General features: G+C 25.3%; 2 protein-coding genes across 5 annotated transcripts; one reads left to right on the plus strand and one right to left on the minus strand.

Annotated features, from left to right (window-relative positions):
- LOC113549743 (N-alpha-acetyltransferase 15, NatA auxiliary subunit) lies at nucleotides 1-27,479 on the plus strand. 4 transcript variants are annotated; one of them, XM_026951200.1, is made up of 18 exons: nucleotides 1-183; nucleotides 365-449; nucleotides 515-659; nucleotides 764-881; nucleotides 4,104-4,244; nucleotides 4,457-4,601; nucleotides 4,686-4,901; nucleotides 4,973-5,152; nucleotides 5,495-5,664; nucleotides 5,749-5,901; nucleotides 7,639-7,767; nucleotides 8,206-8,419; nucleotides 25,815-26,014; nucleotides 26,089-26,197; nucleotides 26,268-26,510; nucleotides 26,584-26,681; nucleotides 26,740-26,931; nucleotides 27,319-27,479. In XM_026951200.1, exons 1-18 carry the CDS (start codon nucleotides 127-129, stop codon nucleotides 27,331-27,333), a joined length of 2,610 nt encoding a protein of 869 aa, XP_026807001.1. In that variant the 5' UTR covers nucleotides 1-126; the 3' UTR covers nucleotides 27,334-27,479. The 4 variants fall into 4 exon arrangements, 3 of the variants coding, with proteins under 3 accessions (XP_026807001.1, XP_026807003.1, XP_026807002.1); XR_003404948.1 differs by having other exon boundaries at nucleotides 127-183; nucleotides 26,740-27,002; nucleotides 27,047-27,477; XM_026951202.1 differs by having other exon boundaries at nucleotides 127-183; nucleotides 26,740-26,970; nucleotides 27,319-27,472.
- LOC113549742 lies at nucleotides 10,932-18,550 on the minus strand. Its single transcript, XM_026951199.1, has 2 exons — nucleotides 18,319-18,550; nucleotides 10,932-14,135 (listed from the first exon to the last, which is right to left on the minus strand). The coding sequence occupies exon 2, from the start codon at nucleotides 14,133-14,135 to the stop codon at nucleotides 11,208-11,210; it is 2,928 nt and encodes a 975-aa protein (XP_026807000.1). The 5' UTR covers nucleotides 18,319-18,550; the 3' UTR covers nucleotides 10,932-11,207.

The raw sequence follows: 27,479 nt of genomic DNA on the forward strand, positions 1-27,479 counted from the left end.
TCGAAAAGTGTTATGGAAATTCTCACGAGGATCGTCTTTCTTAATTAATATATTTTAAAGTTTTTCTAGTGCTAGCAATCTTGGAAATTTGTCTTGGTAAGGTATTGATTCAAATAATTAAGAAAAATGCCATCGGGTCAACCCTTACCGCCCAAAGAAAATTCCTTATTCAAACGAATTTTAGTAAGTATTGTATTACTTTTATATTTGATAAACATTAAATAAGTTTCATTGTAAAATAAGTGTTTTTGTTTTTTACCTATACTAAAATTGTTTTATTTTTTAATTTTACTATTTTTATATCTCTTGACTTTATTTACACCCTTAGTATAAATTTGTTCCTACTTGATATATTTTATTATAGAGATGCTACGAACAGAAACAATATAAAAATGGACTTAAATTTGCAAAACAGATTCTGTCACATCCAAAGTTCTCTGAACATGGAGGTAAATTATTTTTTTTGTCATTTAAAATTTAATTTAATAACACATCTTGTATATGATTTGTTTAGAAACTTTGGCTATGAAAGGACTTACTTTAAATTTTCTTGGTCGAAAAGATGAAGCATATGAGCATGTACGACGGGGTCTCCGTAATGATCTTACTTCACATGTTTGCTGGCATGTTTATGGTTTATTGCAAAGATCAGATAAGAAGTTAGTTTAACATTAAAGTATAGATTATACACTTATGAATTTTTTTTTTTTTTGTCTAAGACCTATATTAATGGTAAGCAATTTGCTATTAAATGTTTTTTTAGGTATGATGAAGCCATTAAATGTTATAGAAATGCATTGAAATGGGAAAAAGACAATATTCAAATTTTACGAGATTTATCACTGCTACAAATTCAAATGAGAGATTTGGAAGGATATCGAGTAAATATAATTATTATGTACTGAGTAATTCTTTTATCAAATAACACTCTTATATCAAATTTTATTACCTTTTTTGAAAATATTTTTTTTTTAACTTCTAGTCGAAATAAAACATTTTTTTGAATGATAACATACATTTTTAATTTCCTATTCTGGAGAAATATATTTTTTGGAGTATTTCAAATCATAAAAATTTGAAATTTTGACAAAGTTTATGAGTTATAAATATTTATATGTTTTGGTAAACAGAGTAGAGTGGTTAGGAGGTACTCGAAAATTTTGGTCTACTTTTCCAGTTACCTAATCTTAAATACAATTAAATTATATTACAATAAACTTTTCATCTGGATTTTGATATTAATGTATTGAAATATTCCAAAAAATGTATGAAATTAAAAATGTATGTTGTCATATAAAAAAGTAAAAATTTAAAAAATAAAAAATATTTTTCAAAAAAGCTAATAGATTTTGAATTAATGAACGGTGTTTGATAAATGAATTACTCTGTATAAACATATTTTAGATTTAATTAATTTAAACAATTATACACATTTATATTAAAATGTCAATGTTTTAACTCTCCTAGTTCACAAATGTGCAAATTAAGTGATTTTGAAACACTAAAATAAAAATTGATTAAATGAGCTATTTTAAGTAAAACCATAATTGTAATAAAAAAATTTTGTTTTTATTCCTATAAGATTTAAAAATCAATTTTTATGAGCGTTTTTAGTTTAAATGTTTATTGCAATCGATATTCACCCATAAATTAATTATTTCTCCTCAAAAAATTTTTGGTATTTTATATGTATTTCAAAAAATGATAATAGCAAATACAGTAGATTCTGCTTAACATGGACAAAATGGGAAAAATGGTTTGGCCCCAATACAAATTATTAATACAACTAATTTTGGTTTTTACGGGTAACCGCTCAATGTGTCCCGACCTGCCCACATTAAGAGTGGATTCCACTGTACTTGAAATTTTTTTTTTTTCTATAATTGTCGATACATTTTTTTTACTGGGTCAAAATTATTGAAAACTGAATACAAGATCCCAAAAGTTATTACACAATTTATTCTTGTATCTGTTTAAAAATATTAAAATCCATAGGCACATTTTCTTTTTTTTTATATAACATTTATGAAGTTAGAATTTTAACAAATTTCTATTTTGTAGTTAAAAGTTCTTCAAAACTTTCCTTTTTGTATTAAGTTTAGAAAATTGTATACAATTTTTTTCATAAGTAATTGATACTGAAACCATAAAACCTACAAAATGTACAAAGACAATTATTTTTTATACACTTTTTACGTTCCGATTTCCAAGTGAAAAAAAAGGAAAAATAAAAAAAAATGTTAAAACTATGTTTATTACATAAAAAAAATTCCAATTATTCCCGGTACACTACAGCGCGTTTTCTAGATCATTATTGTAGCATCACAGAAAAGTTAATAATATAAATCTAAATTAATTTACGACCTATTAATACCTAATTATTTTTATACAGACGCCATCGGCCGCATGGCAGTGAATGTGTTAAACGATAAATAATGATGAGTTAAATGTTTGTTATAATTTAAAAACATTATTTGTGGAATTTTAGTTACATTTTTGATTTATATTAAAATATCACTTTTATAGGTACTATTAAGCTATTTTTACTGTTTTACAGTATTTACAGAATTTTCTTAAATTTTGTGTTATATAAGTCAGCGGTTCCCAAAGTTTCCTAGCCACGGAGCCTTTTTTTAAGCAGTTTCTCATAGAGCCCCTAGAAATATATAATGTTAAGTTTTAGTTATTATCATTACAATACAATGTTACATAATATTAATATATTATACAGTTTTAATGTAAGCAATGTGCCAGCTTTTGGCAACTAAGTTTATCTATGTCTAGTGTCAATTGAAGACACATATAATTTTCTGCTTCTAAATGTGATGGGTATTTGGCTTTTATAGATATGTACTTCAAAAAGTTAGTTTCACAAAAATATATAGTACCAAAAGCTAATAAAAGCAATTTGATATTTTAAATCAATATTAAAATACTTTCCCCCGAGCCCAAAATTCAGAAATTGGTTTGCTTTAAAATTCTAATCATTAGATAATTTTTTATATTTTTTATCGGAATTTTAATATTTTTTATACATATATGTATTAGTGAATTATCATATTTGAATTGATTGTCTTATTAAAAGTTAAAAAAAATAATATATATGTATTATTTATAATCATTTTTACTAATGAATAGTTATTAAATTATTCAGTGTTTATGGTAAAATTTGTTGTTCTTGAGACACAATTATGGAGCTCCAAGAGCTCTGCGGAGCACAGTTTGGGACCCACTGATATAAGTTGTAATGTAGTATAAATATATATTATCATAATAATTAAATATTCGTAATATAATAAATGCAATATTTACAGAAAAAATTGTATCAATCTACTATAATACTAAATGTAAAATAAATGACTTGTAATAACTATATCAAAAAAACATATCACTTTGTGATATTGGCTGATAGACCGTTTATACCTGCAATATTTACCCACTCAACACCCAATGTACAGATAAGCGCTACTTACGTACCTTTCTTTTCATATTTTTTAATAATGGGGTCATAAGTTAATTAAGTTTTTATGTTATTAGTTATATATTTGATTGTTATTTGTAAAACAAAAAACAAGGTAGTCAAATAATCATTATAGCTGACATTTAATTAAGTTGTAGCATCAATTTGTCTAATTACAGATTTTTTTTGATTTATTGATGGATTTAGTTATAATTATCAAAACATCATCTAATTTATTACTTTAAATATATTAAACAGGGAATAGTTGAAGGAGAATAAGTAAAAATCATTACTTTACAGGAAAAAAAATCTTAACTTACTATTTATTATAATGGCTCTTTATGTTTTTTTTATTACAACAATTGTATGTATTTTGATTATTAAAAAAAACAATATTTATCTATAATATAGTAAAATAATCAAAAAATGTATACACTTGCTTATTTTCTTTTATACAAGCTTTTTACAAGCTTTTGACAATATTAAATTCATGTACCTTTAACAAAATATTTAGAACTATAGATTGATTTTGAATAAAAAATTGTATGCAAAACGTTAATTTATTTATTTTGCTTGACATTGGCATTGAATAACTTACTAAAAGGTTTTTATAGTATTGTTACTAATTTTATTTTTCTCTAAGGACACAAGATATCAATTGTTTATGTTGCGGCCAACTCAAAGAGCATCATGGATAGGGTATGCAATGGCATATCATCTATTAAACGATCATGATATGGCCTTGAAAATTTTGGAAACATTTAGGAAAACTCAAATGGTTTCTGTAAGTTTTTATTTTTATTTATTTTACATAAATTAAATGTCTAAGACTTATTAAAATAATAATAACAATATTTAGGGATAATTAATAATTAAATTTATTTTGAATTTTGAATTTTTATAATCATAAGATCACATTTGAAAATGTATTAAGTATGCTCCCTATAATAGTGAAATATAAAAAGTATTAGTTAAATATTTAATTATTGTATTTAGGCTCCATTTGATTTCGAGTATAGCGAACTTCTTTTGTATCAAAATATGGTTATTCAAGAATCTGGTGGAGTGTTAGATGCCATCAAACATTTAGATATGTACAAAGAAAATATTTTTGATAAATTAACAGTCCTAGAGATTTATGGTAAGTTAATTTCAGTGTTTTAAAAATTTTAATTTATATACCATTAGGAATATTTTAAAGTTTTAAATATATGACTTATTTTAGGTTCATTATACTTAAAAATTGGAGAATATCATTTAGCTACATTGTGTTATGAAAAATTACTAAGAAGAAACCAAGAAAACACACCTTACTATTTAATGATTAAAGAAGCTAAGCAATTGCATAATGATGAATGTGTTTATAATATGCTATGTGGTTATCGGAAGAAGTTTCCTAAAGCATTGGCTCCTAAACGATTATGTTTAACTTTTGCATCAGGTATATTGATTGCAGTAACCATCAATACTTTTAAATAACTATTAAACACATTATATTTCTTGTTTATTTAGGAAATGCATTCCAAACTGAAGTCGATTCTTACTTAAGAGCTGGTTTCCATAAAGGTGTTCCGCCATTGTTTGTAGATTTACGGTCATTATATAAAAATAAAAATAAAGTACAAATAATTGAAAGTCTATTAGAATCGTATGTAAATAATTTGACAAAGTTCAATTCATTTGATAGTGATGGTATGGTATTATTTTTCTTCGCAATAAAACTAATATAATAATAGTTTATTTGTATTTAAAATAAGAATGTAAAGTTATGTTGTGTTTACCTTGTATAAAATAATTTTCTTAATATGTCAAATCTCAAAAAAAATTGTTTAAAATTCTCAAATTCATAACTTTTAATCTCTCTAACTATTCTTATAAGGCAGATTAGCAGTTTAACTTATCCTAAGATTAAATCAATTTTACCATGTAGCATTATGATAAAATAATGTAAAACACAACTTTATGCTTAATCATTTTTATTTAAAATTAATGGTTCTTGATTATACATAATATTAGCATTTTCGATTATTTTAGATTCATCATGTAAAGAACCTGCTTCTGCATTACTGTGGGTCTATCACTATTTAGCTCAACACTTTGATTACCTTAATGATATTCAGAAAGCATTAACTTACATTGATATGGCAATTGCACACACACCGACTTTAATTGAACTATTTGTTACAAAAGGAAGAATATTTAAAGTATTATATTTTTTATTTAAATATTTTTATTTGTTTGCACTATATAACTAATATTCATTTGTTTAACAACTTTATGTTAATTAGCACGCTGGGGATGCTTATGAGGCATATAAATGGCTAGATGAAGCACAAGGATTGGACACAGCTGATAGATATATTAATTCAAAATGTGCAAAATACATGTTGCGTGCTAATCTTATAAAAGAAGCAGAAGAAACATGCTCCAAGTTCACAAGGGTGAGACTAATATTAATATTTTTGAGGTTCATACTTAAATCATAATAGATAATAGTTTTAGTATGTTTTATACTGTTTTCTTGTAAAAACATGTCTATGTCAGGTGTAATTTCTACTAAAACAATTCATTTTAAGAGGATGTAGTACCCGCATGTGTTGTTTCCGTCTTACACATGTGTGACATAAAGAATTTTTGTTCACCAGTTTCAATATTGTGCTGTTAGTTTTGATATTAAAGTAAACTGCCTATTATAAATTTTAAAAGTAAGATTATTACCCAGGACCCCACTTAGCCTTTAATTGATATTATTATTTTTAAGTAAGTTATGATCTTTTTGAAACTTTACATTTTAATATGATCATAACTTACTTCAAAATATCAATATCAATAAAAGGCTACATGGAGCCCTGGATAATAATTTTACCTTTGAATTTTATAATAGGTTAGTTTACTCTAATTTCAAAACTAACAGCAAAATATTGAAACTTGTGAACAAAAATTTGCTGTCGCACGTATGTAAGACAGAGAAAACACATGTGAGTTCCACGTCCTCTTAAACCGTAAAGTTTCTTAAATATGTAATTTGAATATACTGACCATTAGCACTAGAATATTAAGGGTTTAAGGTTTAATAGTCTGATAAAGACTATTATTTTACAATTTTATTAATCAGTCTCAATTATTGAATAATAAAGTGATATGTATGCTTATTTTTAAATCGTAATCTATTATTACATGTACTATTAAATTTATTTCTAACAACATAGTTAACAATTACATTATGGTTTGGGCATATTTTTCATGCAGTCTAAATTTGCTGTCCTGGATTTTTCAATAAAACATTACTAAATACAGTTATTAACATTACATTATATAACTTTTGAGCACATAGTAGTATACCCTGGATATGTTAGTGAGCAAAAATGTTTTTCTTTAAATAACCTCATCTTAAAATACTTTTGTCCACATAAAAAAGGTTTAATCAATGTTTTTAAATGGTCGTAAAAATGTAATCTCTTAATGTTACAACAAGCAGTAATCAACATGGTTTTAGACAAAATAAATCAATACTTACTAATCTAGTCTTATCCCAATCTAAAATTATTTTTTCTTATAATGAGGAGCAGCAAATTGATTCAATTTATATTTATATTTAAAAAAAGCATTTAACAAAATTAACCATAAACTTTTATCATCAAAATTAGAATATTTTTAATTTAATGGCTCATTTTTAAATGATTGTATTTAATAATAGTTAAATATGAAAAAGCTAAATGAATAGATTATTAATCGCAAATGAGTTACTTTTTAACTAAGTCAGGTTATATTTAATTTTTTTTTTTATTTTTTTTATCACCTAAACATTGTTATTTTCAATTACGTTATTAATGACAATATATAATTCAAGTCTGTCATATTTATGATTATTATTAATATATATTTTATATATATATAATAAAAAATTAAACTATATAATTTTAGTATATTATGTAAGATATGTCAAACTTAATAGAAGATTTCAGTAAATCTATCAAATTATATTTTATTATTTAACGTATTTGATAGCTGAAATTCTATAATTTGTCCATATTTTATTAATTAATATATTCAATCACATAATAAAGTAACTGATGTATGTTCTATTAAATTATTTTAAACATAACTCTTATTTTGAAACCCATGTATAAAATAATAAAATACTATCATTAATTAAATTTTTTATTTCTATTTTATAGGAAGGTGTTTCACCTATGGAAAACTTGAATGAGATGCAATGTATGTGGTTCCAAACAGAGTGTGCATTAGCTTATCAACGACTTGGAAAATGGGGCGAAAGTTTGAAAAAATGCCATGAAGTTGATAGGGTAAACAATTTATTTATTTATGAAAATTTTCAGAACTTAATTAGTTCTATTAAACCCTACAAATTAAATTAAATTAAATTAAAGTAATTGTACATTAATTTCTCTTAAAGTTTAAATAATGAAAATATAATTTGAACATAACAATGATGTTTTTTACTTTTTAGAATTGTATTTTCCTGAATGTAAAATTCCTAATAAATTAAAAAACATACATACAGTATACTAGGCGATATTATATTGTGATATTAAAGAATACTGGTTATTTCAAAAACCATTACATTTTTAAGCTTAAATATTTTTAACTTTTTACTTTTTGATTCATATTTTTTTTTTAATTTCATTTTTTAAAGTACTTCCATATAGAATTATTAATATTTACATTTTTTTAGTTTAATTAATTAATTATTAATTGTTTTTTGATTGTATTTAATTTTACAGCATTTTACTGAGATTATTGATGACCAATTTGATTTTCATACATACTGTATGCGTAAAATGACTTTGAGGTCATATGTGAATTTATTAAGGCTTGAAGACATATTACGTTCTCATCCATTTTACTTCAGAGTGGCACGATGTGCAATCCAAGTATACTTACATCTTCATGATAAACCTCCGACTGATGCATCATCTAATAATGAATTAGATACAGGTGAGTTTTTATTGTTAATCACTTAGTTGTTATACCCTACAAATAAATTTATATACTAATTTGGTATAATATTCCTTATAAGTTATAGTAATTCATATTTTTATGAAACATTATGGACTGATTGGACTATCGGGAAATACGGGAATCTTCCCAATGGGCATGTTCTTGTAAGGGCCGCTATTCTTATTAAATAGTTATAAAAATGAATTATATTTTTTTAAATAAGCATAAAATATTAAAGTATTATTTTGGTATTTATTTGTGCATTAGTACCATTACTGGCCAACAAAATTAGTACGATAACCACAAAATACCATTTTAATAATATCCTTTGAATATACTTTACAATGTTAATAATATCAATAATATGAATATGAATATAATCGTCCATTGATAATATTAACACAGATTAAAATATAATATATGTGATATTAAACAAAGGTTTAAAGATAATACTTATAGTATCTGTAAACCTTGGTATTAAACTACAACATTTGTTACAGATGTCTATGATATTACTATGATGTATATAAATTTGTGGTATTTATACTCTATGGTAGAATTGGATAGATTTATCATTAATAGTAATAATTTTACTGGAATCATTTATTGTCTTATTGACAATAAATGAAGTATAGTTGGATATTACTATTAAAACAGTTACCAAAATTAAGATTTTTTTAAAAAAGGAGAAGCTTTTGAAGAGCTAACAAAATATTGATCCATTTAAAATAATAATAATGTGATGGATTGAGTAGTAGAAATCTTGGTAAAAAGATTCATAAGAAATAATCAAATATACACAGACTTAGCGTGTTTGTCGTTAATTCATTTTAATGACTTTAAAAATGGATTGCCACTAAATTCCTTAAGTACGTTTGCCATTAAACTTAAAATATTTAATAAAGATATTATATTGAATAACTTACAGTCAGGTTATTACATTTTTCCTCTAGTTGAAATAAGTTAAAAATATCGTTACTTAAATTGTATATTAATAATGATAGTTCTAATGATAAACACCAAGACAATGATGAATATTTTCAAAAATTCTTGTAATGAAAAAGTATGCATGTACTTAATAATGAGTAATTTCAATTAAAATATATTTATGTATTAAAAATATAATTATTATTAATTTATTAATCTAATTCAGAAACTTAATATTGATGATTGCCAATTGTTTTTATATAATACAGACAAGGCAATATATTATAAACAGTAGAAGAAATAATAAAATGTATTTAATATGCATTTAAAAGGATTAGAACATTAAATAAAAGTTTAAATTCTATTTAATGTCTATTGGTTACATAATATTTTCAGAATATTTTCTGTTTATATTTAGAAATGTAATAAGATCAAACTTCAAGTTCAAATTAGAACAGATTAACCTTATCTCATTAACCTTAAACTTTAAATTTATAGTTTTAGGTATTATATATTTTACTAATTTAGTGGTAAAATTAAACAGATTTTGAAATTTAAGTATAATTATCCCCTTTTTGAGGGGGAGGGGGGAAAGTTATTGATAAGTACATGGACCAGTTTAATCAAATTTTTCCAGTCTGAAAATATTCATCAATTTGCCCCTGTTAAACATGTATGAATATTTCATGAAAAATTTGTTTAAATAGACTGGATATAGAAAATTTGTTTTTGTTAATTTTACCTAAATCAAACTTTTTTATGATGTGGTATTTAAAATTTATTATGAATTTTAGTTAATTTAATATATATTTATAATTTAATTTTTTTAGTATAATATATTAGTATTCATTCTGATTTTCTATTTATAAAAGTATTATTTTAATAATATAAAAACAATTATATTTATATCTAAGTTTTACTGTACTAGGAGTTTATTACAAATTTAAACTATTTAAAATTTAGAATACACATTTATAAACAAAAGGTTAATAAAAACAAAAATTTATTATACATCAATAGATAATTTTGTAGATTTTAATTATTAAAAATACAAATGCATCTGTAAAATACATTTCAATAAGTTTAAAATACAAAGATTTTCATTTTTGTCAAACACATTTGTACTCAGAAAATATTTTAAATTTATGAAATCCATCCAAGTTGTTTTTTTTAATGTTTTTTTTTTTCGCAATGTAACTTACATGACGTTAGGATAAGGAGCATAATTTATTATAACTATTAATGATATTTTCAATAAACTCAATGTACTTCAATTTTATTTTCATTATTATATTTTTATTTTGATATAAGATTTAAATTCACTGTACTGTAAATATTATTTAAATATATACTTAATAATAAATAATAAAAGTTTCTTACATGATTACACAAAAATACAAACTGATGTTTTTTTAACTTATAATCTTAATTCATTACATTTTATTTTACAACTTTTGTTAAACAAAAATTAATAGTAAAATAGTTTCTTATATTTTTTAATTATGACACAATATTAAATTACTACATCGAAGTATACCTTAAACATATTTCAATTTCTATTAACTAAGAAGTGATACAATAATTTACTTTCACTATTACTAATAGATTTATTCCTTAAAGAATAATGCCATTAATCAAAAATAAGAAATGATTTAGTTCCATAATATGTCAAATTAATTAAACACTAATAATATTGTATCTTACATAAGAATTATTTTATATTGCATAACACAGTCTTTTCTTTAACAGTATCAATTGTTTGATTGTATCAAATTTATCCATAGTATAAATGATTCCATTATAACGTTTTGCTAATTTTAATGCTCAAACAAAATGTAATATAATTAGTATTAAATTTCTATTTGACATTTCTTTTATAGTTTTGATAATTTTGATTACCCAAATTATATTGTATTGGATGTCCAGTATGAGTTGTTAAAAAGAAAAAATGACTCCCACTATTTCCAGGTAAATTGTATGAAACTACACGATTTAATGGTCTTTGTGTTGATACTATATATTCTGAATCAATATTTTTTGTTGGAACTGGTTGTTTATAGTTTACTTGAACGTCATCAATCAAAGATACTGGTGTCTGTGAATATATAGATTTTGGTCTTTGAGTAAAATACTCTGTATCGTGATTTCTCATTGGTAATGGTCTTTTAAAATGAAATTGAGCATCATCAATCAGGGAAGTTTGAGGAAATTTTATATGTGGTCTTTTTTCTACTGTTTCAATATTTGGATTTTGTTGAAATATTGTTTGTTGATAATTTACATGTGTTTCTTCAAGGTGTTGAGTGTTTGGTACTTTAATATAGGGTTTTTGAGCAACTACTCCACTATTTGAATATCTTTGTGGCTTATAGTTTACCTGAATCCCATCATGTATTGACGTTTCTGGAAAATTTATGTATGGTTTTTGTGTAACGAGTTCTATATTTGGATTGCTTGATAGATATGATTGTTTGTGGTGTTTATTATTCATTGTAGTATCACTATAATATGGAGTTTGAGATATTTGCATGTATAATTGTTGAGTAACATGTTCTGAATTTGGATTCTGTGTTACAAATGAAGAATCTAAATTATAATTAATATTTTCATGTATGGGAGATGGGGTTATTCGTGTATGTGGTCTTTTTGTAATTTGTTCTGAATTTGGATTTTCAGTTCTCGAAGGTTGTTTATAGTTAACATTTGTGTCTTCGAATAATGATGGTAATCTGTATAGTGGTATTTGAGTAATAATTTCAGCATTTAAATTTATTGGTGATATTGGTTGCTTGTAATTTACTTGGGTATCATCAAAAAGTGATGATTGATGTACATTTACGTATGGTCTTTGTATAATTGGTTCTAAATTTGGATTTTTTGATAGTAGAGGTTGTTTATAATTTATTGGAGTTTTGACTTGTAATGAAGTTTGAACAAAAGGTTTTTTAATTATTTGATCAGTGTTAATACTATGAGGTGGTAAACGTTGATTGTAATTAATTTCAGCATCAATGGAATATGAATAATTTTCTTTAAAATCATTTGAATTTTGTGATATTATCTCAGCATCAGTATTGATCTGTGGATGTTTTTCTTTAAAGTTTACACTTGTGTCATCGTGTAATGAAAGTTGAGGATAGTTGTTTTGAGGTTTGACTGTAGTTATTTCTGATTCTGGTTTCTTAGTTGGCAATGGCTGTTTAAAGTTCATTAGTATGTCATCAATTATTGATATCTTATTATCATTTTTATTAGTATGAGATTTTAATTGTGATATTCCTTGGGTTGGTTTCTCGGTTCTAACTTTTTGACCAAAGAGAGCAAAATATTTTTTTGTATTTTCATCTACTAAACTTGCATCATCTTGGGTGAAAAATGCGTGATATGGATTATCAGTAGCAATGTTAGGTTTTTCTGTTTGATATTCATAATCTGAATATTGGTTATTTTGTTGTGGCCAGGATTGATATTTTTGTTTCTCCATTTCATTATTGTATTGAGTATGTTTTGGTTTTTCTACCCATTCTTGATATAAGTGTCTTTCTTTTTGATTTTCTGTCATTTGTTTTTGTTTATAAATTGGATTTTGAATTTGAGATTTAATGCCATACTCTGGAGCGACATAACTATACTCATAATATGGCTTGATTGTCGTAGACTTTTCATAATTATTTTGAAAATCAAATTGTTGACTTTTTATATTAGAGTCTTCATATTTATTGTGTTCAGCAGGTTTTTCTACATCATATTTATTATTTTCTTCATAATAATAATATGAATCTGGACGACTTGTTGTATGTCCTGCTGGATTTTCTAAGAAAAATTGGTGATTGGGGAAATTAATTTGTTCATTATAATTAGAATTGTATTTATTACCACTTTCAGTTGTAGTAATAAGAATATTATTTTTGATTTTCAAACCTTCAATATAGTTAGGTTTGATTGATGGTATTGGAACCCATCCATTTTCTTTAGTATTATGATTTCCTTTGGGAATTTTAAAGTATGGTTTTTGATTAAATCTTGGAATTGTCTTATTTATATTTAAATTAATTTTCTTAGCTTTTTCTGGCTTTTCTAAAGGACCAAAAAAATTTGGCGGTGGTGGTAAAACTATTCCAGGAACTAATGGACCTGGTGGAACTCTTGTAGAATTTTCTAGACTAAATACAAAATCATATTTTGGTGGATAAAATAATGACTGATCGTCTTCGTCAAAGGTTGTATTTGGAAGTGGTAGGCCTTGATTTGATGGAAATGGAGGAGGAAATACTGGGCTCCAAGTAGAACCATTAACTGATACAAAATCAATAGGTCCGTTGTCTTCCAACTGTATTGGAAATGGTGGAGGTATTTTAGGGTTTTCTGGTATTTTAACTTGTCTCAGTGGAGCAATATAGTTATCTATATATGCCCATTTTACTTTTTTATCACTAAAATTCCCCCCTCTCAAAACAAGTAAATGATTCTCTGCTAACCAAATTTCATCAGGATCTAACCCTCCTAAGTTATTGATGTTATCCTTTGGTACTTCAGGATTTATGTTGTAACTTAAAATGCCAGGTTTCGATGGTAAGTCATTGAATAGTTCTTTATGTATAAGACCATACTTGCCTTCAACAATTTGCTGTGCTAGTGTTTTTTCATCATCATTGGCTGAGTTTGATTGATCTACATTTGTTAGGGATTGACTATTTTCTGCTGTTAATAAAATTTCTAACACAGGTTCTGCTACAGTGCTTGTTAGTAATATTATTTTTAATATCACATATGGCATCAAATACATCTGCAAAGAAAATGTTATAGATTAAAATTAGGTTATTTATGTAATTTTTTTGATTATTTGTATGAAACAACAGGAATCACGCACTTATGAGTCTTGAATTAATTGTTTAACTTCACAATGACGTAACATCAAATAACATTAAAAAATACATATCATTATTACAATGCATTTTTATATGAAAACTAAAACATGAAGTGATTTTAAAGGGAAACACTTTTATAGTAATAATTTTAAATTCATACAATATTTAATTATAAAATAATTTTAAACTATGTTACTTTATTAAATGAGATTTTTAATACTTTTTCTAGTTTTAATATTATTTAATTTACTAACCTTTAATATTTTTACCAGCATTTAAAATTCAAATATAAAAACATTCAAACTCATTTTATGCTTTCGATTTTAATTTACTAATATTTTGGATACTGAATTGAGCTAAATAATTAGTTTTACTTATGTTGTTTTATCAACCAAACAATAGTTCAAGGAATATATATTATGTGATAAAATATAAGCTCTTCAGTGTTTAACAAGGTCATGGATACTAAAAAGACTCAGAATCATTTTTTTTAATGGTATTCAAAACAATAGATACTATTTAGTATCTATTAACTATCATGTATTACCGATTTACGCCGAACTAAGAAAACCTAGGCAAGTGCCAAACACCCTAGTTTTAAAATGCTGTCTTTAATCTATATCAATAATTTTTTCATTTATTTCATAATTCCAATATACTGTCTTTTTTTTATTTATTGCTACGCCCATATACTACTTCAGGAGAACCCATAAATGCATTGGAATTTTGTAGACAAAAGAGTTTATTATAACTGGTTAACCTTGCTCTGGTACAAGACACGATCTTATTGCTATTTGACCTACAGCAATAATAACCACGTAATTGCTCTCGGACAAAATACACTAACCGACTTTTCACCCGCGATTAAACGAATTTTTAAATATTGTTCTTGTATCGTATTATTTTCAAGATTGTATTATTTATGTTCAAAGTACATTGTACAATATGATGCAAAAATAATATTAGTCATCCATTAAAAATGTACTTAAGAAAGTTCAATTTCCCAGTTTTCCTGTGAGCCCTAACATTATTCAACGAAAATAAAAACAATTTTGTTAAATGCTGTATTAAAGATACTCTTTGAATCGTTACATCAACCAATAATATTCTGTACTTTAAAAATAATCTATTTTTGTATTTTGGTAAAAATCTCCTAAACCAAATGTTAGAAGGTAGGTATATTTCTATTTATAAATATTAAATAAAAAATATTCTTTGCACATACATACTCGTATAAATGAATGATTATATAATGTGAAAAATATAATTTCCGTTACAATAATATCCAATTCATGTATGGCGTCCTCGTATGTCCAAATATAATCATTTGTATAATTGTATCTTTTGTTACAATACTTATATTACATTTGACATAACGGTATTAATTTATATTTTATTCATTTTTCCATTCGTATTTTTTAATGTTGCGTAACATTTCATTTATTATTGTAACGATAAACGATTTATATGTTAGAATGTTAGATGACCAGTATTTTCGGATGTACTGTTGTAGTATTGTCCATTTTTAGTCACCATTTCACTGAAGTAAAATAAAATACTATTCTTTGCTCAATTAATTGTTTGTTTTCTTGAATGTACAAAACTACAGATTCATGTGTGTTCGTTTAAGAAGACACCATACCCGCATGTGTTGTCTCTGTCTTACTAACGTACATCATAACAAATTTTCGTTCAGCAGAATTCATTTTATGATGTTAGCTTTAATATTAGAGTAAATTTACCTATCATCGAATTTAAAGGTAAGAATATTATCTAGACAATGACATCTGCTTTCATTGATATTATAATTTTAAAGTTGTAATATTTTACATAGCTATAACTCACTTTAAAATTATAATATCAATAAAAGCATATGTCATTGTCTAGATAATATTCTTACCTTTAAATTCGATGATAGGTAAATTTACTCTAATATTAAAGCTAAAATCATAAAATGAATTCTGCTGAACGAAAATTTGTTATGATGTACGTTAGTAAGACAGACAACACGTGCGGGTATGGCGTTCTCTTAAATTTAAGACAGTTTTCTTGGATATTTATAGTTAATGCTAATAGATTCTTGGATTACATTGTTTCAAAAAAAAAACTATTTATTAATGTTTCATGTATAAATATACTTTTATTGTGATTTAATACTTAATCAAACATCAAGGAAAATTATTTACATTTTTATCTCTTTGATTTTATTATGCAGTAAACAATAGAATTAAAAAAAAGTTAATGAATGGATTGACTATTGTTTAATGATTTTAACAAATTAATTAATATTAACTTAGATTACCAATACTATAAAAATAATTAATAAATAAAAACATTTAAACTACATTGATCTTATTGAAATATCTTTCTTAATCTATTGTTTTTGATTGTTTATTATACTAATTAGTTTATTACCTACAGTACTAATTTGTATTAATTTATAATTGGTAAAAATAAATGCTTATTAATATAATTATAAAATCCATTATTTATAATATTATTTATTTTTACTAAATAAATGAGATTAATAAACAACACAATTTGATTACATATTTTAACAAATATCGACTTTCTTTCTGACTTTATTATATTACATATAAAATTGATCGTATTTATTGATATTCATAAAAAAAAAAAAAATTTTAAGTTTTAACTATTTTAAGTGACTAATAATATTGTGTCATTTCGATTGATTATTCTGTATGATATAGTTATTGAACAAATTAGTTTTTGTCCTTGTAGATGTTTTACGCCTTCTTTATTATACACCTCTGTCCGATTGAGTAAAACAAATCATTTTAATCTTAGTATGTAGTGGGAAATATCTTTTTTGTATAACACCTCCTCATTAGATTATTATAAAATACAGAATTAGTCATTTATAGTTATAAATTATATGAACGCCTACTCGATTCATTATTATGTTTAATTTTACTATCTGCATAATAAAAACGATATTGATTACCTCAGAACAGTCTGGTTTATGTTATTTTAAGAGCGTAAATAGCATCTATCAATTTATTGGACTAATAACGTCAGAGTAACTACATAATTATGCATAATTTTAATATATGTATAAATAAAACGGACTTTTTAAATTAATATACAATCATATTGTTATTAATTTAATTAGTATATGATATCCAACTCTGAAAGACGAAAGTCGTCAAAAAACATTAGTCAAATACAAATCTATCAATCTAATAACCTTAGATAAATCACTAAAATATTGTATTATGTTTCTAATTACACCTTCCCCCATGACAAATCTATGGAATGATTTATACCCTTTGTTGCTAATGTGGCAAAAACAAATTATTTTAAGATTTTATGCTCGTCCCCTTAATCACAGAAATCCATTCATAAATGATATATTTTCCTGATAATCCCCTTATCGTCATCGTAAATAATGTAGAGACCTTTTAACTGATTACAAAGTAATTGCTAAAGCCATAGAGTTCATCAATATATAAATTTTTTGTCTACGTTACCCGAGGATTTCTAAGCGAGCTCCAAAATACTTATTGTAAAAAATTAATTTATGAATTGTAGTATTTAACTTAATAAAAATGAAAAAAAAATTGAGTTGGTATATCTAGTTTTATAATTATATTTAGATGTACTTTTTATTCAATTTAGGTAAAATGATGATAAATTAAATTTCAGTTAAAATTACTTTGTTTATTTTCAAATATAAATAATTATCTTTGTGTTATCGGTTAGTCCTTTATAATATTATCATTTAGGTATCGTTTATCGAATAACTGAAAGTTTTTTTATTTATTATTAAAATTATATTAATAAAACTACTCATTTGAACTTATAATATTAAATATCTTTTAGAAAATATATATATTCAGATAATATCGATGAAATAGTATTAATCTTGTGCTTATTTATATTTTAAGTTGTAACTTGTAATTGGTAATTAAAATAAAACATATTTAAAAAATTATTCATAAGTATTGAAATTTATTTTTTCGAATTCAATGTACAATCATTTTTAATTTTTATTTGTATTCAAATTTATCTTTGTATGTTACGTTTAAGACAACTGTTTTTAGATTAGATTAATTACAACTACATTTTTCCTCTACGTACCTTTTAATTGTTTAGATGTATATTCCAAATATGCATTAATTGAAGTTCCCATTACACAAAAATTATAATCATAAACTTCGGATGTAAAACAAACTGATTTTTAAAAACATTCGTCATGCTACATTTACGTGGTGTAGCACGACTTCACAACATAAACTGAACACATGGAGTGCACGCAGAATACTAATACCATAATTCATTCATGCAGTTTTTGCTTAATCGGTAGGAGTACTCCCTCTGGCTGAGGGAAAGTTAAGCGTTTAATTTTATGAAATTATAATCCTTATTAATCTTTTTAGATAATTATTATTTTATTTCGTTTTTGTATATGTATAAAAGTATTAAAATAAATAAAACTTATAATATGAAAGAATACCACATTAACAAACTATTAATATATATATACATTTGGATACATTTTACAACTATAATATAATCTTGTTACTCATTTTATTTTTATTTTTTTTAAATTGTGTATTATAATCATTGCAATCGAATTGATTTCTTTATTTTCAAATAAACATTAGATTTTATTTCTTCAAAAGTATTATTGGTAATTTGATATAATGAACTTGTGTTGCTATTATGTAAAATATAATTTGTATTATAGTTCTATGTGGCTGCATAGCAATATTTCGAATAGAGCTGTTAAATAATGAAATTTGCATCCGTATAATAAACAACACAAGATTAAACTTATTTGTATTTGAATAAAGAGTTACTTCCTTAATCAACAATTTATTTTATTCCTGTCATGACTACATATTCAATGATGAAGTATAAATAGGATTGTATTTTTACCTAACTGATAACTTTTAATTGTTTTTTTGTATACAATATAAATATAATTCTAGTTGTATTGGGTAAAATTAGAAATTGTTTAAAAAAATTGGGCTCAATTTCTAATTACACGTTTAATAGAATTTGTTTTCTTTCATAATATTATACATTTTAATCATTTTATGTAGAGTAGTAATGTTCAAATTCGGTCCATAGAATAAGAACACTATTTTCGTATCGTAAGTACAAAAGTATTATTTTATAATAAATTATTGCATTAGGATTTCGGATTTGATGATTTCTAATGAATTTCTCATTTTTTTTTACAATTAATAACAATATTATTTAATATAATAAGAATAAACTAAAATTAACAATACAATATTAATTTTAGAAAAATTATAGTTAGAAAAGTACGTCTTTAGTGTTTTTACATTTACCCATTCTTAATGTGTCTAGCAAATATCTGTAGATATCTATCCTAATATTATTAAGTATATTAACTTGTTGCATTAGAATTTATTTTTAACATTACAACAGACATATAACTGGCAAAAAAAACCGCAAAACAGGTGTGGTGAAAGTTTTACAAGAGGGCGCGGTAACTTTAAACTAGAGCAACTACCAGAATCGTGCAATGGGCCTCGAGCCATACACGCGACCAGCCTCCTTCTTTTTATTTTTATCTGGATACATATCACTTTACAATGGTCAACTTGATTTTCTATGTATAATTGGCAATTTTCATAGTATATTGTAATGAATCGTCACGGGCTACTATTATATATACTAGACTCGGTATAGTTTTGGACTTCGAATTAATTTTTAGACCAGGGGCGTACTTAGAAATAAATAAGAAGGCGGGCATATAATAAAATTGTTATCTTTTGTCCTGCTTTTTTATGGGTGTATTTGATTTTCAACTCATTTTTAAAAACATTAAAATATTACGCAATATACAATATACATAATTAAAATTTAAGTCTTAAGCTTTCAACTCATGTTAACATGCTGTCTATAACAATGCCACTGACGACAGTCAATCAATTAAAATATTCGCTAATAAAAAGTAATTTAGTTATCGACAACAGTGGTCTGCCATTTTGTGTCCCAATGGTCTCAATACAATTTCAACCAATCATTTAATTATTTTAAGTATATTTTAATAAAATGTATAAATATGATTTAAGTATGTCCCCTATTTGGGAACGTATTTTAAATTGGTACTTACATATAATTTTTTTATTTTCCATTATTTTTACTTAGCGGTAATTTAAGCTTTAAATATGTCCCATAAAAAAAACAATGGTGGAGATTTTTACTTTGTCTTGTTGACTTATAAAATATATGATTCATTTATTTTATATTTTATAACGATTTAAGTTTTATCATTTATTTTTGATATGTATATTATGGTATAATGCCATGATAATTATGAGCTGTGGTTGTTGATAATAATATATTAATATTAAGTATTTTTACATGACAACTAAAACAATTTCATTGAGCAGGTATTGTTTTATTCAATGTTGTATCATTTGGTACTAGCTTTTAGCCTATTGTAAAGAATCCTACAATATATTTTATTACATAATTTTTAGAAGTAGGTTCTATACTAGTATATTTATTATTTATAATGTACACAGAATGTTATGATCGTGCTAAAGTTCATGATATTGCCCAGAATTTAGATACACTTCTAACCACTTTCGAATTTAATAAGATAACACACCTACAACCCACTCGTATGACCAATACAAACTAGGGCTTAGGACTATACCCCCGTATATTAGTTTTTATTTTCTTATTCTGTAGTCAATTATTAAGAAAAAAATGTGTTTTATTCAAACTTATTGTTTTTCTAAATTAGATATAAAGCATCAATTGTATCATTGTATTAATATCATGCTTATGTTTGATTTGTTATCTCTATCCAAATTCCGCAAGCAGTATGTAATTTTAAACAAGTATTGCTCCAAAACAGTATTGACCTATGCTCTATTATAAAATGTAAATTACTGTGATATTATAATTTGTTATATGCATTAATAACTTTTTGCAATAGTTAACCAAAATGTAATAGGAAGGTATTTAAAATTGTCGTTTTTGGTAATACTTGTATCAGTTATATCCAGAGGTGTTTCCATTATTTTTTTTGAGAGTATACTAAGTCATCAAATATCAAAATTGAATTATTTAATACAATAAAAATATTTTTCTTATGGTTTATATTTAGGAGTAAAGCCAGTAAATTTACTTAATTAAATTAATTTTCGTTTTTTCCTTTGTATATGATTTTGAGAATATGCACTATGCAGTATACTTATAATTTTGTAAAAATATCTTGAAAGTTAAAATTGCGAATTGATTAAAACTCGAGAATATACGCATTAAACCCATAATATTGAAAAAAAATCTTGAGAGTATACAGCGTATATGTAATATACTCCCTATGGTTCACCTTTGGTTATATCTCACTTTACTAAAATATATTACAAATAAACATTACGTTTTACATATTACTCTATTACAGTATTTCACTTATGATATCCAATTTAAACATTTTTATAATGACTATTATTTTATTTGAAATCTGCAGCCTTATTCTATTAATATTACATTATATATGTTTTACACATAGGTATATCAAATACTGAGAATAAAATAGTGTGCTGCTTCCTGTACAAGTTACATTAACTATTAAAGAAATATTTTAAACTTTGTTTTTTACTTTATTTTAAATATTAATTATCCACGTTATTATTTAAATTGTATGGTCATTTGTAAATAAGTTTCGTAAAACTATGACACCTATTATAAACGTTATAGTCGTTATACCCGGAGAGCGATTAAATCAAAAATTAATTTCATCCATAAATCATTTATTTTGTTACTATTTAAACTATAAAAACTATTGTACTTTTATACAAAACCACCATACTCTGAATAAATAACAGCTAAAAGTATCTATTTTCGTAAATATTAAAACTATATATAGTTTATTTTACCCAAACTAAATGTGTGTGAATCCCATTTATTCAAGTCAACGTTTATTTAAAAGTTCCTCGTTTCGTTTTAACCCATAACGTCGGGCGTCAGTTTCACTTAGAATATTCCCAACGTATATTGACCGCGAAATCTTGAGAAATCCCCTATTGTAATTACAGACAACTCAAGTTAATGTTTCTCCTGCGCAACATTTTCTAATTTGAATAAAACAATTTAACTTTCTGTGCGGACCACCGTCGCGCTGCATTTGAATGTCATAGCTATACGTATTCAATTTTCATTGTTTGATAATAACAAAATAAATAAATACAATTTTGTTGCTTAAGTGTGATTTGTCGATAGTAGATGATGATGATAATAATAATAATAATATTATAAATACATCAGCGCCGCCGCAGATTTAGAAACAAAATGTCTCGGTCACGAGAAATGCATTAACTTACGGTCAAGGGAGCCGCCACCTTTTATTTATTATTATGACTATTAGACCGGTTTTTTTTTATTTCATTTTATTACTATTATTATTATTATACTTACATTTTGTTCATGCGCATCTCGCACACACGTGTAACGTCGCATCGTCCAGCCACCGGTCGATCTCGGCGGCGCTATCGGTTTCGTGTCGTGATTCATCTATTTTAAATCCGTTTGCACGTCGTCACGACCCCAAGAGTGAGTGAGTGAGAGAGAGAGATTAATCCATTAATGCGCACGCCGGACCCCCGTATATGTCTTGAATATAATAATTTAATATAATATACCTATGACAAGGTAGTACGATCGTTATTATAGATCTCCGGAGACGACACGTCCTCCGCACTTGGCGTTTTGTTAGTCGTTACATTTCTATTTGGGAAATGGCTAAAACTTGACCGTTTAAGCAATAATAATAATAATTGTAATATGCGTATTTTGGCTGCTCGCGGCCAAGACCCAGTTCTCATACGAAGTAGTTTTTTTATCATTTCTCTCGTCTCTTTATTTTTTTTTTAATGACAACACATTTCAGATTCTTTATAAACTATAATATTATGTATATTATATATTATCAACCCGTCGTCGTCGGCAGTGGAACAATGACCGCTTCACTAGATAATAATAATACACGGTCTGCAATCAAAACAATGGACCTATGTATATATCTATTACTATATGACTAATGTATACAGGTCTACAGGAGAACTGCGCGTGCTGCCGTGTAAATTTTTTTATTCTGCCTATGTTAGCGGGGAACCAGTTAAATATTTTATATTATATATATCTATGGTCGTTCTCGGTTTCGTTTTTTATTAATTTTTTCAGTAGGTACGGCTCGTCTCGTGGGTCTAAGGTGCTTTTTTCCTCTTTTTTTTTATATAACGTGATAAGGTAATATTTCTTAAGTATACCTACATAATCGTCGGTATTTACTATTTAATCATTAGATCTACAATTATGATATTATAATTATAATATAACATTATAGTGCCTACGTTCGTATTAGACTAAAAATGTATAAACATCCCATTTACCTTATGTTATATTATACTATTATCGAGGTTAATCGTTCGTGAATCTTAGGCGTTAATTAATTACTCCAAAATTTTGATTCACACGACATTGACTTGTTTAAATAATTGGCTGTTTAAAGTTTTAATTAGTGTATAAATGTAAATAAACCACAAATAATTTTTTTTGTCAAAAATATACATGTATTCCGATTTCTCCTGTGAAAAAACTTTACTTCATAGATTTATAGTTGAATATGTACGTGTAATTTTTCTAAATCTAATCGACTAATTTAATTCTTGTAGTTTAAGTGTTAAGCACGTTAAACATTATAATATCAAGCGAGCCTCTATTTTTATTTTTAACTATTTTTACCGTGTTCTATGTGTGTTAAAATTTACACTACAATTCAATCGAGTGTATTAATAATTTTTCAATTATTTTATCTTGAATGGGAACAATGGGTTTGGACAGATTTTCAAGGGCTAACAAATAATGTCTATGTAATCTCTAAAAACTTCTTTAACAGATAATAAAAAGACCCTGGAGTGTCATTCATTTATTTTAATAAAATTATAGTTTTAACCTAACCTATGGAAAGCAGTACCTGGTACTTGTAACGTTTAATGTTGTGATCTCGTGAAAACAAAATATTTTAAATATTTAGTGCCTTTCGAGAACCGTATTTCCTGCTGATATTTGTAAAAGTTTGTTTATTGATGTTCAAAAATAATAATATTTTAACTAATCCCGTCTTGTTAATGGTTTTTAAATATGTTTGTTTATTTACTTATGCATCGCCTATTTTCATTTAAATATATTTTACTTGTTTAACAAAATAAATTATCGATTATTACAGTTTACTACTTTCTAGTGTTTCCATATTTTATAATTGATTCTAAATTCTAATAGTTGGTAATGTTGAACATTTTTAAACATATTTCTAAAGAAATATAAAAATGTACTGATTAGTGGTTACTGTGTATAATTGTGGCTAAAATCTTAAAAAGTCTAGGCATATTATAATAAAAGTAAGCAATACAATTTAATGTAATAATTGGTAAAAATATTTTTAAACATTATTTATATAATAACTTATTGCTATGGTAAATGTACCAACTTTATAAGTACTTATAATTTGACCGCAGATATAAATTACCATTACTGTCCTTGGCCTCGAACATCTAAATTTAAAATAGCTATTTTCGCGTATTCAATTCAAACAGTTACGTGTTAAACGAAATATTATCTTATGTATGAAAGTATACAGTTTAAATTCTTAAAGAAATGACCAGCGAACCTAATCATACATTAAATCAAAAAAATATAGATCATATTTTCCAATCTACACTTCCATTAACTTTAGACCGAATTATGTAACCGTAATAATGATATTTCTGTCTGTTCATGTAACACTGCAAGGTCTCTCTTGTGGTGGTTCAATTTCAACATTCTCGGACCAGTTGTTTTCCTGTTTCAATATTGACTTAGATATCAATCAATCTAGGTAATTGACATGGGGTGCAAGATACTTTTATAGGAACCGTTGCATTCAAAGTAAAACACGTTACTACGTTAGTGTTTTATATTTATTTATGTACACTACACGTACATTGTGGTCTACAATAACTTTCTTTATTATTTGAACAACAATTTTATTCTGTATACAAATATCATATATTAATATATTATACATAGGTACATACTCAGCTATATACATTCCTATTTATTTATATCTATTTTACGTATCTTTTATTTTTTCTACTCGGACGAGGAATTAAAATGAACAAAAATATTACTCTTATAACTTGTAGAATAATAAACTATATTGTAATAGATGTCATATCAGTGATGTTACATCATTTTTTATATTTTGACAATAGTAACACTTTTGATTAGATGTTTGACTGTCTATTGTTTCGGTTCACCTATTACATTCCAATGACGACCTTAGACGTACTTGTTTGTAGCATTGTGCAGCGTACAGGTGTGGTTCGAAGAAAATTAATTTGAAATTTTTCAGGCCAAGGAACCTCCCTAAAGTAATTCCAGATTATTATAATAACATTGTATTTTTATATAAATAAATATGTGTATATATATATATATGATTGTCATATTGGTAATATGTTTAAAAAATGTATCTCAATTGTGAGTTTTTTAAATTTTTGTAATCGATTTTTCTGTATTTACAACATCTGTTATGTATAATGTACTAGGAAACTTGGCTCCAGGACAATTGAAAAAAATGTTGAATAAGCAAAGAAAAGCACAACGAAAAGCTCAAGAAGAAAAAGCTCAAGCTTTAGCTGCTCAAGAAAAACGAGATATGCATAAAAATCGACAACAGGTGACTAATACAAGTGACGAGGCTGATGCAATGCCATTGGATGAACTACTTCCAGAAAAGTTGGAAAGAGTAAGTATATTACAAGTTTATTCCATTTTTCTAAAAAAAATTTTAATATAATACTATTATTTATGCTAATGTAGGTGGAAGATCCTTTGGAACAATCAATAAAGTTCTTGAAACCCCTTCAAGAACTCGCATCAGATAATATTGAAACTCATTTAATGGCATTTGAAATTTATTACAGAAAGGGTATTTTATTACATATTTTTATTAATATATTTGAAACTCAGTTAATACTTCTTTAAAATGTAATTTGTAGATAAACTTTTGTTGATGTTGCAAAGTATCAAAAGAACTCATCGTATTTGTCCAGACCATCCAATGTTTCACAGTTGCTTAATAAGATTTATGGAGAAACTATTGAAACTTGACAACATTCAAGAAGAAATGCAATTGGTGCTTAATAAACAATTAGAACCGATATTGGGTGGAATGTCAGCTGCTGAAATCAATTTGCAGTTCCTCAATAAACACCATAAATCATTGCCATCATTAGTTCAGGGTGATAATTAAACATGAAATTTATAATATCTTAGTATCATATGTTCTTAATTATGAATTATTTTAAACTTCAGGTTTGAAAATGAAATATAAACTTGATAATAGTTCACAACAAGAAGTTCTTGACCAAATTACTAAGCTAGACGATTCCTTGGAGAATGTCAATATTCAAGTATAATTTAATTATTTTGTTCAGTTAATCTTTATAACTAATAAACTTCATGTTATAGACTTGTACTGATATTTTAAATTCATTAATCAATGGTGAATTTGGCGAAGTTGGTGATGCTGCGGAAGAATATCGTAAAACATGTTATAAACGTTTCCCATTGGCTACTGCTTTCCATACGGATCAAGATCGTTCCCCAATGGCATTCTGGTCCAACTCTTACAAAACGTTAAATGAAACGCATGAAAATTGTGTCAGTAACTGATTGAAGCTTGGACGTTAGATCAAAAATGTATTTTTTAATTTTGTTAAAAAGTTTTTTTTCTTATTTATTATAATAAGTCTTTATTATAACTTTTTAATATAGGCTTATTATTTTTCTGTAGGAAAAACAACATTTGTTTTTGCCTTGAGTAACCTGTAAATAGTTGATAATATATTATAATTTCTTTTCTCAAATCTAACACTTCACTAATCGACATACAGATTACAGTTTTGACTGAATATTTATAATTTGTGTTTATAGTTTAAATTGCTTAATGGAAAAAAAAAATACTATTTAACTCCAAACAACCCAAAATGTTTTCTGTGATACACCCTGAAATTTATGCTAATTATTGATTATTTAACTACTTTACAGGTTTATAAAATATGAACTTGTAGAAGAAACAAAAAATGTGGCTCATTTACTAACCAAAGGTTGATCTCCAAATATTTAAATTTAAAGACACATATTTATATTGTTAACAGTAAGTATATTATTGTTTACTGTTAAATTGACATTGAGTAAATACTTAAAAA

The sequence above is a fragment of the Rhopalosiphum maidis genome, chromosome 1 (assembly GCF_003676215.2).
Source record: "Rhopalosiphum maidis isolate BTI-1 chromosome 1, ASM367621v3, whole genome shotgun sequence".
Taxonomy (NCBI): Eukaryota; Metazoa; Arthropoda; class Insecta; order Hemiptera; family Aphididae; genus Rhopalosiphum; species Rhopalosiphum maidis.

Bases quoted from the DNA above. Each gene is read 5' to 3' on its own strand.
- LOC113549743 (XM_026951200.1), top strand. From the start codon at position 127: ATGCCATCGGGTCAACCCTTACCGCCCAAAGAAAATTCCTTATTCAAA. The intron at 882-4,103 runs GTAAATATAATT...TTTTTCTCTAAG, and splicing joins GAGATTTGGAAGGATATCGA to GACACAAGATATCAATTGTT. The intron at 4,602-4,685 runs GTAAGTTAATTT...GACTTATTTTAG, and splicing joins AACAGTCCTAGAGATTTATG to GTTCATTATACTTAAAAATT.
- LOC113549742 (XM_026951199.1), bottom strand. From the start codon at position 14,135: ATGTATTTGATGCCATATGTGATATTAAAAATAATATTACTAACAAGC.